Source organism: Homalodisca vitripennis, chromosome 2 (genome assembly GCF_021130785.1).
Source record: "Homalodisca vitripennis isolate AUS2020 chromosome 2, UT_GWSS_2.1, whole genome shotgun sequence".
Classification (NCBI taxonomy): domain Eukaryota; kingdom Metazoa; phylum Arthropoda; class Insecta; order Hemiptera; family Cicadellidae; genus Homalodisca; species Homalodisca vitripennis.
In genome coordinates this window covers 33,845,643-33,857,425 of record NC_060208.1, presented here as the reverse complement: position 1 = coordinate 33,857,425, position 11,783 = coordinate 33,845,643, and the positions used below count along the sequence as shown (strand labels likewise).

At 32.1% G+C, this 11,783-nt stretch overlaps 1 protein-coding gene across 1 annotated transcript; it reads left to right on the top strand.

Moving 5' to 3' along the window:
* The first annotated feature begins 4,770 nt into the window (after positions 1-4,770).
* Positions 4,771-9,352, top strand: LOC124355580. Its single transcript, XM_046806742.1, has 3 exons — positions 4,771-4,801; positions 6,743-6,854; positions 9,070-9,352. Exons 1-3 carry the CDS (start codon positions 4,771-4,773, stop codon positions 9,350-9,352), a joined length of 426 nt encoding a protein of 141 aa, XP_046662698.1.
* The last annotated feature ends 2,431 nt before the right edge of the window (positions 9,353-11,783 follow it).

Genomic DNA, 11,783 nt, shown 5'->3' with positions numbered 1-11,783 from the left:
AACTTCCCGATAAGATCTTTGAACGATCGCCATATCCTCGCTCATCATCAACAGAGTTAATTCGTTCTCTTTACAGGACAATTCCATTAAAATGCCAAATAAAAACTGAACTACTGTAATTAGACTAACTTGTTGACAGCAATTGCTTCAGAGGGACAACTGATTAAACTCGACAGGAAATGATATGACCTTTGTCCATTTGTAATTCACAGCTTAGGACCTGTCTAATGAAAGCTCCATGCTCAAACAAACGTGAAACCTGTAGGACCAGATGATTAAATAACACAATACAGTAATGTTTTTCATAGGCTAGTGACCTTTGTCTCTTCTTAAACCTTCCTGCTGACTGGAAAACACCAAGTACAAGATTCATGAAGTAATCAGAGAAAGTGACTCATAAGTTTTATTCATTGTAATAAAAAACTGGTAAATAAATTTGTACTAATGAAACCAGCTTAAAAAAAATAAATTGTTTATTTTTATTTTAATTGAACATTTAAAAAATGCTAAAAAATTAGTTGTAAACACATTTTGTGGCAGAAGAACCATGTTAAAATTTACATTGTTGAACATCAGTAAATTTTCAATACTAAAAAATGCTCTATTTTCTGATAGAATAATTTCTTTGAGATGCGGTTTGTGGCATTCAATTCAGTAAGCTATCACCTTTAAAATTAATGTATCACAAGGTATAGGCTTCCATTTAAGAATATTCAAACGATACCCTCGGCAAGGACGTCCCCCCCGTTTGGTGTGACATAACAAAACATTGTTCCAAAAAGTAGATGCCCAATCTCTATTCACGATTGTAAGAGGTTTCAAATTTATATTTAAAATTATTTAAAGGATATATTTGGGTGTTTTTCCAGACATAAATATACACCCTGTATTTAAGTATTATATATATATTATACTATAGTTTGGTAAAGACGTCATGAAGTAAGCAGCCACGCCGATTACCCTAGTTACACCATTTCCTTACTTTTGTGCTATTTTTCTTCTTTGAAATGCTTGTAGTCCATGTTTAACATTTCGTACAATTTTTCTGTGACACAATTTTATCTCATCTGGATTCACACTTAAATTCTTTTCTAATTTAACTTTCTGTGAGTTCTCGTGGACATTTAATGTAGGAAATGACATTTTAACGGTAAATTGATCAATGGCAACTGTTAACCTTTAAAGGTTTTTACCTAGATCACGCCTCAGCAATACATTACCCACATGTAGTCAAAATGGTAACTATCATTTACCGTAGTCGAACTTTGGTAACTTCCAACGATCATATTTTTGTATGATATAGTATTTTTTATATTAATCCAAATATAACAATTTGTAAGGTCTCTGAAGAACCTAAAGCCCTGTCAGAACTAGAGGAAGTAAATCCTCTCCCAGGACTTACAATTTAAATATGAATATTGCATTTTTGTATCACATACTATTAACATATATATGTATCTTTATACATATTTTTAAGATAAGCAAAATACGAGTTATAACATAAAAGTGTGCTTTAAATTTTAAATAAGACAACAGATAACCTTCTATCACTTTCATTTTTTGATGTCTATAACCGAGCAGTGAGTTAAGACATTTTCCTCTTTTCCCTTGAAATATCGTGGTCGAAATTCATGACTTTAGCAATGTTGTAAGTAAATAAATTTCAAGAGTCCACAACAAATTTGGTTAAGTTATTTTTATTTCAGTACATACTATATTGAATTCAGTTTCTTACGTTCATATTTTTCCTTCTTTATACTAATGTTCTCAACACTAGATTTTAACTGAAATGGAAAACTTGTAATTACACTGATTTTCACTGTAATGTAATTATAATGCTAATTTATCTTGCAAAGGAAGCTCTAACATTTTTAATTTAAGGTACTTTGCAATTCAAAACTAAAATTTCCAACGGTCTTTATTAATGTTCATCTTTACTGCACGACTCGAGGCTTATAGTCCAATAATTAGTGACTGTGTAAACAGTTAAACCACATGGTCTTAGTTACCTTTTTTAGATTAATTTTAATATTTATAATTTCTCTATTTAAAACTATAATTGAATCTGAATGTACCAAAAATCAATACTCTAATTTTATAGCATAAAATTACATGATTAGATTGACTCATTTAAGATTGCCTTTAGAATAATCATATCTCCTGGACTATGTTCTAAAATGTATGACACCGTATTTTATTAACATTAATGTCTTTTGATTTGTTGCAGTGGCAAGAAGAGGTCGAAATCCTGTAAGGTCTTTTCGTCGCAGAACAAGTGAGTGAACTCATTTGCAACAAATTGTGAATTAAATTAATAATTAGAGATAAAGGTCTACTGTACAAGGAGACCGACCTTTCGTCATAGAATTGCCACCCTGTCCTTGCCAATGTGGCATGAACAAATGTTTGTCTAAATTCCCCTGCTTATATTTATTTCCATAAAATTGCATTAGAGAAAACGCCACCAGATTTAAATATCTTTGATATAATATTGTTACTAGGGCACTTGTATTTACACTGAAACAGAAAATATTCATGTATAGTAAAACTTGTAAAACAGGTATATGAGGGGAAACCATTGTCTTATATGGCATGAAGAACGTGATAAGCAGGTATGTAAAATGCTTGTCATTAAAAGTTTGTATTAAAAAAACCAAAATAGTTACATTTGGTCCTTTGGTACACTATATTTGAGCATTATCATTGAACACCTCTTAATAGTGAATTTTTTCCTTTTTTTAAAGTACTGAATTATAATTATAAAATATATTCTCTTTTTATAAGCTAGCACATTACTAGCGTTGAGCAAACTCACTTTTCTTTAATTTCCCTTTGTTGAAACAATAATTTCATAAATTTCGTACTAAAAATTTTATTTAGAACGTTGACAAGATATTTACCTACCTGATGGAATTGTATATAAAGCTGGCTCTGATCAACTTGACCGAAATATTTAATCATTTTAATTAAGTGACCAAAATTTCGACCAAGTGAGAACTGAGAAAAACTTTGATCTTTAGTATTAGTTTTGTACACTATCTACTGTTCTTAAAATTATTAATACTTCTTGGAGTGCTTATGTGTTTAATTTCAAAATTTTTAGCTTACTTTTTCATTATTAAGCCGTGACAGATCTGAATAACCCTTAAGTTGGTCAATTTACTCAGATAATAATGTTGGAAATTGTTCATGGACATTAAGGAATCATTTAGGCTACTATATATCTACTGGAGTTGTTATATTTACCTCACACATTTGAGTTTTTCTATAATACCATATGTAATAATAATACTTCAAATATGAGTAATTTTTATAATTCAATTGCAAGTTAAATAAAGTAGTTTTTATACATAATCTAACATACGCGCTCGCGAATCAGTATTGCTAGATGACATTCATTCGTTAACGTAGTGTCCATAGACGAGGTATATAATATTTCTCTTGTTTCGTTCAGATGATGTGCTATATCCAGTAGATTATCAATACAATTAGAAGCAAAGGTAAATTGAGAGTAACGTCAAAAAAATGAAATCGTAAATTTATTTATTAAAAACAATTTATAAGCAACATATTATATTTAATTGGATAGTTCCAACAATTTATTTAGCCTTCAAGTACTACTTACTATCTTTTTTCCTTCGGTAATCGTTCTTGAAAAGCATGAATAACTGCAACCGCAGAATGTTTTCCACTCTGTGTTCGTTATGTAATCCCATTTTCTTGGTTAATTTAAGAAATTATATACATTTTTGTATTAGCCTAACTAATTAGTATTGTATTCTGTTCTGGGTTTAAAACGACTCTTTGCTCCCTTTTGTAGTTTTCAATGCCATATATAAATCTACCTTACGTATGGTGCATTGCTTTGTGATTTGCAATGGCCAAGGAATCGCTGTGCTGGATTGTTCCTCAAATCGTGTTCACTAAGCGAGTAGTTCGTCATGTTAGTTTTTATCATTTCAGCTACTGTATATATGCTGTCCAATAATGACAAAAAGGTTTATTTCGAGAACTTTTCAAGCACACATTATCAATTGTGTTCATTAAATTCAACACTTCTAGTGTACTTATTTTTCTAAAATAATTTTGAACAAAGCACAATGTAATTTTCACTTGGTATTTGCTTCTTATAACCAATCAGATTTTAAATAGATTTGTCAATGTTAGAATTGATTAGCTAATATTAATTTGGTTGGTGGATTGAGAGTCATTGCCTGACACTACATAAGTAATTTTGTAACCAGCTATTTTTAAATGAATACCAAATCATATAAAATTGGTTTATAACTTCCTAAATTGCTGAATAAGACTTTCTTGTGATTGTGCTGCAAAATGTCGCCCGTAATAAGCATTTAATCACGCTTCGCGTTCCTCTGTGACTCGTTTTGAAAGTGCATTTTAGATGTGTCTCAGAGTAAACACCTTTTTTTTTTCGTTTTCAAGGTTTTTTTTTCACGCGTTCTGTGCATTTGAAACAGAACAGTAAAATCAATATATAATTGACCCATTGTATCGGTACAGATTTAAGTTTGAACATGTCATTAAAATTCAGTTTACTCATCGATTCATTTCTTGTGGAGATTTCTTAAAATTGGAGGTCTAATTTAATCGTTCTAAATTTGTCTTTAAATATTTTCAGATTTCAGATCGATCGAGTAATGAAAAGTGGTTAAATTGAATCAATGGATTTTCACGTCATCACGTAAAGAAAGACTTTACAATTTAATAATAAGAATTTAAAAAGACTCACATAAGATTAACATTAGAACTATGGAGACCAGTGGGGCAGAGCCCTATAGTCGTAAGACACATAGCAGACACATCTAAAGTGATAAGAGGTTTAGACTACTAAATATGTGTACAGAATAACAGTTTTAGATATTTAAATTGCTGGGCTGTGAAACATGTAGTGCTTTAATTAATTTTAAATGACACTAGGGCCATAGTTAACTAATTTCAGAGGTACGTGGAACTTTTAGGGAGGCTAGGTATGATACTAAACCACTACAGCGTGCCGTCGAGGAAGGGAGGCTACCAAGTCCCGGTTTAAAAGCTCTGTCCACCAAATTGCTCAGGTTAAGATCCCTATGGAGTTTAGAAGCCTTACTTTAATGTTTATAATATCTGAATCTACTTAAAAATACGGTAAGATAATACAAATAAGTAATTGAATCAGGCAGCGATACGGTTATTACTAGAAACGATAGACAATAACACAGCTTAGAAAGAAAACATGATTAGAAAGAAAGCTAAGTACGGCTACCGACCCGACCACAGGCAAAAAATTAAAGTGAAAAACACTACAGCTGAAATCAAGAAAGTCTTTATGACTAATTATAGTTTCTTGTGTAAGTTGTAACTTTCTTTGATGTGACCAGATTTATAAATGTGGAATATTATTTGTGAAGGAAAAAGAAGTTTTCCGGACATTTTTCCATCGTTCAGTGAAACAAAAACAATCAGTAACACTACGTTTCAAAATCTGCAATGTTTTTTTATAAGAAAGGAGAAGCAGATCCCCTTTTATACCTTATTGTGCCCGTCCTCATGGGCCACTGGCCTGTGCGAGGATCTTATCAAACAGAATAAGGGGGAGATTCGACAAGTACAAGACTCTAAGAGTTTTCCAGGGATGGTACTGATAAAAAGTGCAACGGTCACAGACATGATTTGAACCTGCGTTATCTCTAACTCAGACTCAAAGACCAATATCCTAGACCACTCGGCCATCGGCACTCCCAACCAATCCAATCCAATCTGATCTCTTCTTTAGGTAAATAACTAACACATAATTTTTTTGACCTAGGTTGTAGTTATGTGTTAAGTTAGTTATTTACCTGAGGAAGAAATCAGTTTGCAGATCTCGAAGCGTAGTGTTACTGATTTTTTGTTTCACTGAACGATGGCAAATGTCCGGAAAAATCCTGTTTCCTTCACAATCCTTCTATCGTCAAAAATAAACCTTAAAAAAAGAATATAAATTGGGTATTAAAAGGTTTATACTTACACTTATAAATAAACAACTTAGTATAAAATAAAAATTTATTGAATTAAATATATAAAACCCCTTAAACAGTGGTGGTGGAAGGGAGCTGGCTCACAGACTGAGCTCCTCTTCTCCCTCCACAACACATGACCAGTAGGCTACTGCGCATCGTCGGGCTGAGAATCACATTGAATCTCTCGGTCTGTAAACTGACTAAAAGACCAAGAGTACACGAGTCAAATTCTCCAATACTGGAACAAAACTTACCCTTGCTTTTCCGTGATTACAGTTTGCGTGAACCCAATCCGTTTGTTTTTTTCTCATCTATGCCCATAGTTAAGTAACTAATAGTGACTTAGTGACCGTATAGAACAAATGATGTCGGTTGGCTTCTTGGATTACAAATCCCTATCTGTAGGAATTACAGTACATAACGTGTCAAACCTGTCAATACAATTCTGTCGTGTACAGAAGCAAATTTCTTTTTTGAACGTCATTAAAGGTATTTTTTCATAACTTTGATTTGTACACAATTTAAATTTACTATAGAATAAATGTTACGAGAGAATGCCACAGTTAAATGCAATTTACTCATTATGATATTTATGCCATATGCCATAGAAATATATATACCAAGTTACTTAAGATTTAATAATATTTTATATTACAAACATTTAATATTTACTTGTAGTTTTGTACGACGTTTATGTCTTAACACGAACTGGTTTCTAAGATAATGGGAACATGTTTGTGCAGATATTACTTGCTCTGCTTATGGAAGAACATTCCAGGACAAGGAACATTACGATATTCCCGGTCAATGTTCCAGGAATGTCTGCATGGGTGAGAACATATGGTCTCTGAATCCGTAAGTATTCGTACATACTCCCTTGTAGTGTAGAAACATTGTAGCAAATCGTACATGCCATCATTCTGTTTAGGTCGAATTATGAATTCTTTGTAGTCGTATCAGTGCTAGAAAATTAATTTTTAAACTGACCGAGTTTATAGGAGGGAAAGGGTTGCAAATTTTAGGACTTCCCCCTCTGGAAAAGTAAGTGGCGGGTATTGATAGTCGAATCTCCTTATTTTAAACCATCTATTTGACCACAGGTCGTAATAGTTGACCTCCACAATAAAGTTATGAATACATAACCAGTAAAAATTGCTATACTAACCCTGTATTCCTTTTGTAACTAACCCTAATTCTGTAAGTTTTTTGTGATTTTTTCTAGAACAAGAACTTAGAAATAGCACTTAATCCTAAAAGAACCTTTGTGCAGCTTCTGGAGTGCGAGGATATTCTGTATAATTAAGTTTGGGGGTGGGAACCGCCTACTGTCGTAATTCATGAGGAAGAATTAGAGCATTAATCTTGTCACCTCTGAAGAAGTGGGAGCCAGCTCTGAAATAGTCTCTCCAGTCAAAGCAGAAAGGGAGTGGCCCTTATGTCTAGGCTAGCAAGAACCTTCGACTTAGGGAATCCCATCAACTCCAACAGTCATCTCCCGTAGTTGGATAGTCCTATCGAACTACCCTATAGAATCTCGACATTTGCGGTTAGTGATTAGCCGCTCCTAGACATCTATAAGGTTGGCCAAATTTAAGTGATACATCGGGTTCAACTGGAAGATAAAATCCAGCCAGAAGTGAACCCTCCTGAGACCGAGTTAATTTATGATATTTGATAGAAAGGTATATCTCCGCATCCTACTCAACATTAAACGGGGTTCGATGCCTCCAAAAGAAAAGTAATGTAGAATAAGAACTTAATATGTGAAATAATCTCTAGCAACTCTAAAGTAAGTTACAAACATTGGAAGAAATCCCCTCCCCTCCATGCATGTATATTTTATTGCTGATTCAGATAGGAATGCTTTGAGCTTACAAACTGGAAAACATTCGGCAATAACCTACAAAATTCTAATTATGTTTTGTACGTCTGGTTATAGTGACAGATATTACTTAAAATTTCTATAGAGACTTACATTTAGTAATTTATAAAAGTGAGGTCGTAAGGGCCATAAAAACAATAAATTACTACATGCTATTCCCTATGTAAATTATATGATTCTTAGAAAGCTCCGTTATAATATCGTTTATAATTTGCCTCTAAAAGGGAGGTCATCTGAACTCTAAATTTAAAACAGCGAAATGTCCTTAAAAGCTCTAAGGTATGTGCCACACATTGAAAGAAGCCCCTATCTCATTCAAAAAAAAAAAAAAAAAAAAAAAAAAAACAAAAAAAAAAAAAAAAAAAAAAAAAAAAAAACGTAATTAATGAACTTTACAGTATACGGAAATGAAAGCAACAGTGCTATCTGGATTGAAATACATTTTGCAGGTTATGGAATCAAGCTAAAAATTTGTTGTGGTCAAGCTCAGTTATTTCTGGTAAAAATGCATATAACAAAAAACGAGTTAAGTTGATTTTCAAAAATCCTAACTCGTAACGTGCATAACCAGTGTTTAATGTATGCAATGATTACAATCTAATTTCCATATTGGTTAACATAAAAGGTTTTTGTTTCTTAGCATTTTAACTACATCATCACCTTTGAATACTCAAGCTTATGGAACTTGTTTTCTGGTAGATATATTGTTAAATGGGATATAGAATGTAATATTCTTCTCTAATCAATAAAATTGAACCTTATTTTAATGTCCGTAACAAAGTGAAAATGTTATCATTAAGTAAAGAGTAAGATATAACAGTAATTGCTTTTTAAGTTCAATACTAGTAAAAGCCTTCATTATGTACGATTATAAAAAGATGAGAGATCAAGTAGAAAATAAGTAATTAGCTATTTTTAAAACTCATAAATCTTTACTAATGTACTCTGTACTCAATGTTAAGTGTTGACATTATTTTTTTGTATCAGGCAGTTGTAATTTTGATAATTTACTAATGCTACTATTGATTCCCCCTTCCGCCAATTACATAATTTATTGGGTGTATCAATAGATTTTTCGCTATAGGACAATTAAAACATGTTGCCTGGTTTAAAAAAAAAAACAATTGCAGTTGCAGTAAATTAAAAAAATGAAAAGAAACCCAAATAGTTCTCATAATTTATTTTCAGATGTGATGACGTTGGAACACCTTTCGGTTGGACCTTAATTCCTGACGATCCGACGATGCCATACCCGCAGTGTTGTGCACACGCGGTTCCTCCGCAGAGCATTTTCCAAGAATTAGTGGACGAAATTCAGTGGAATGACATCCAGGAGGAATCTTATGATAGTGGAGGAGTCAATGCGGGGCTGGGCAACAAGCAGCCTCCTACTCAAGTGAGGAGTCAACCGGAAGTGAAACTATGCAGCGGAGCCAACAGGATGGTACATGCTGGTCATGGTGGACCCTGACACTTCAAATATTAAAGAGTCTACAGTGATGTTGCATTGGATTATGGGTAACATTCAAGGAGATGATGTCTCTAATGGGGAAATCGTAGCAGAACACGTTGGTTCCGAATCACCTCAAAGGAGGGGGTTTCACAGGTATCTTATCCTGCTTTACAAGCAGCGTGGGAAACTCACATTCGAAGATCCAATAGTGTCAAACTCTACTGAGAATCGTCACAAATTCTCAATCCAAGACTTTGCAGAAAAATATGAATTAAGTAATCCCGTGGCCCTAAAACTATACCAAGGTTAGTTGCCATATCCACAAGTAACTGAGATTCCAAAATGATTGACGAATTGAATTGTTATTAAATGGGAATTTACTGTGCCATATAACTAATGAATTCCAACTTTCACTATGTATTAAATTCGGGCTTAGTAAAAACGAGCTAGAATATTGTACCAATGAGATAAATATGAATCCTCATAAAGTTTTAAATGTTATTTCTGTGCGAGGAATTATGGAAGATGACTGATAAAAAAAAATTAATACTCATCAATACGCAATTAATTATTTTGCAATGTCTGCACAAAATACTTTCTTATTTTTTTATAATTAACCAAGACAATCGTCTTTCCAGTTCAGTCAAAAGAAGTATGTAGGTTTTGTTACAGATAAAATATTAATAATAGATTATTTTCATAAATGTCTCAAAAACTGTTTTTTACTAAACATAAACACATTTGTACTTACAAAATATTTTGGAAATGTTATATGCATTCCAATCAATTCCTTACATTTCACTCGGTTCATAAATAATGTAGTTATGAATTCTTGAAAGTTTCAAGTGCCTCTGTATTGACCAATGAATTTGGCTGAGATATTTATAAGATTAATTTATTTTTACTAAGATTGAACTAGCTTTTATTTCACCAGGTTTTGGTGATCGACAAATTTGTATGACAATTACGTGTACTCTTAAAACCGTTTAAAGTACAACAATTTAGTATGAAACATTTAAATATACCAGAATTTGTTAGGGCCATAAATAGCGGAGTTTGTGACTTTTTAAAGTTTAAATGGTCGCTATATGGAATCAAAACAGCATATGAATTTGGCCAATAAACATTTGTGTATAAAAAATACATCACGCGGAAACGATATCTCGGCTAAGCCCATCGCCCAGTCTGGTTATTACTGAAAACATATGTTACAGTTTGCGAACATTACAGATGCTTATTTACCATAAATCTTTTATTGAAAAGATTTTTGCAATTCTAGCTCTTATTTCGATTATTCTTTTATCATTTACATTTTGATTTAGTTAAAATTTCAATTGAAGGACCTTATACAGACAAACTTATATTTTGTTAAAAACTTATTAACGTGTACAGGTAATAGAAGGTTGTACACTAGTACAATAATGTTTCACTTTTTATACTTAACAATAAATAATATTGTTTATTGTTAATATATGTTTATTATTTAAAACATGAATAATATTGTTTAAGCCAGTCTTGGGTTGTGTCCTGACAAATATTTGTGAACTGTTCAGCCTAGCAATGACCCTTTATCATATGTACATATAATTCTAAAACTCAAGTTATGATATAAACTACAATAAATTAATGATTATTATTTTAAATAAATGAAAGATAGTGGCGTTGATATGAACCTGGTATGTGAATGTAACGTGTTCCATCGATGTGCAGCTCACGCGCATCTTCCATTAGCTCAATGAAATGATTGTAGACGAAAATTAATATATACCACCTTCAGAGTCATTGCTGTGCAAGAGATCGAATTATTGGTCGTCCAGGGTACGAAATAATCATGATCTGTCTGGTTTATTTATTTACGAACAGTTGCTTTAATAGTTAGTACAACACAACTCACGTATCAGTGTAAGTACAAAATCAGTGTGGTCACTAAGCTTATCAGAGTAACTAGGAATAGAGTTATCATTGCAGCAAAGAGAGTGTTAGTAAAATCAAAACATCACTAAAAAAATTATGTCAATGTATATAAAGGCTTAAGAATAAACAACACTATTAGAAGATGTTGTCAAAAAGTAGGCGAACCACTAACCACTAGCACTGATTTATATGAATCAGCAAGGTATTTTACAAAATAAATTAATAAATTATTTATATAATAACAAGTATAACTTATAAATAACAACAAGAAAGAATTATAAATAACAACGAGAGTAAATAATATAGTATACTAAATTAATAAGAATCATATATGATAAAAAAACCTGCATCCATTCTTCTTAAGAATCATGACATTTCGATAGTTCAGTGCAATAAAAATTAATTAATTATCGGAAAAGTAATTACAAATTTATAATGTTATTGTTCTTCTTAATATTTTGTCTTTAAGTAATACAGATTTTGTTCATTTCAGTAGTCAATGTTATTTCTCTTAGTTGCTTTCTTTATCCACTGA

Excerpts from the sequence above, each read along its gene's own strand:
- LOC124355580 (XM_046806742.1), top strand. The coding sequence starts at position 4,771 with ATGGAGACCAGTGGGGCAGAGCCCTATAGTC. Across the intron at positions 4,802-6,742 it reads TGGGGCAGAGCCCTATAGTC|ATATTACTTGCTCTGCTTAT; the intron begins GTAAGACACATA and ends ATGTTTGTGCAG. Across the intron at positions 6,855-9,069 it reads AACATATGGTCTCTGAATCC|ATGTGATGACGTTGGAACAC; the intron begins GTAAGTATTCGT and ends ATTTATTTTCAG.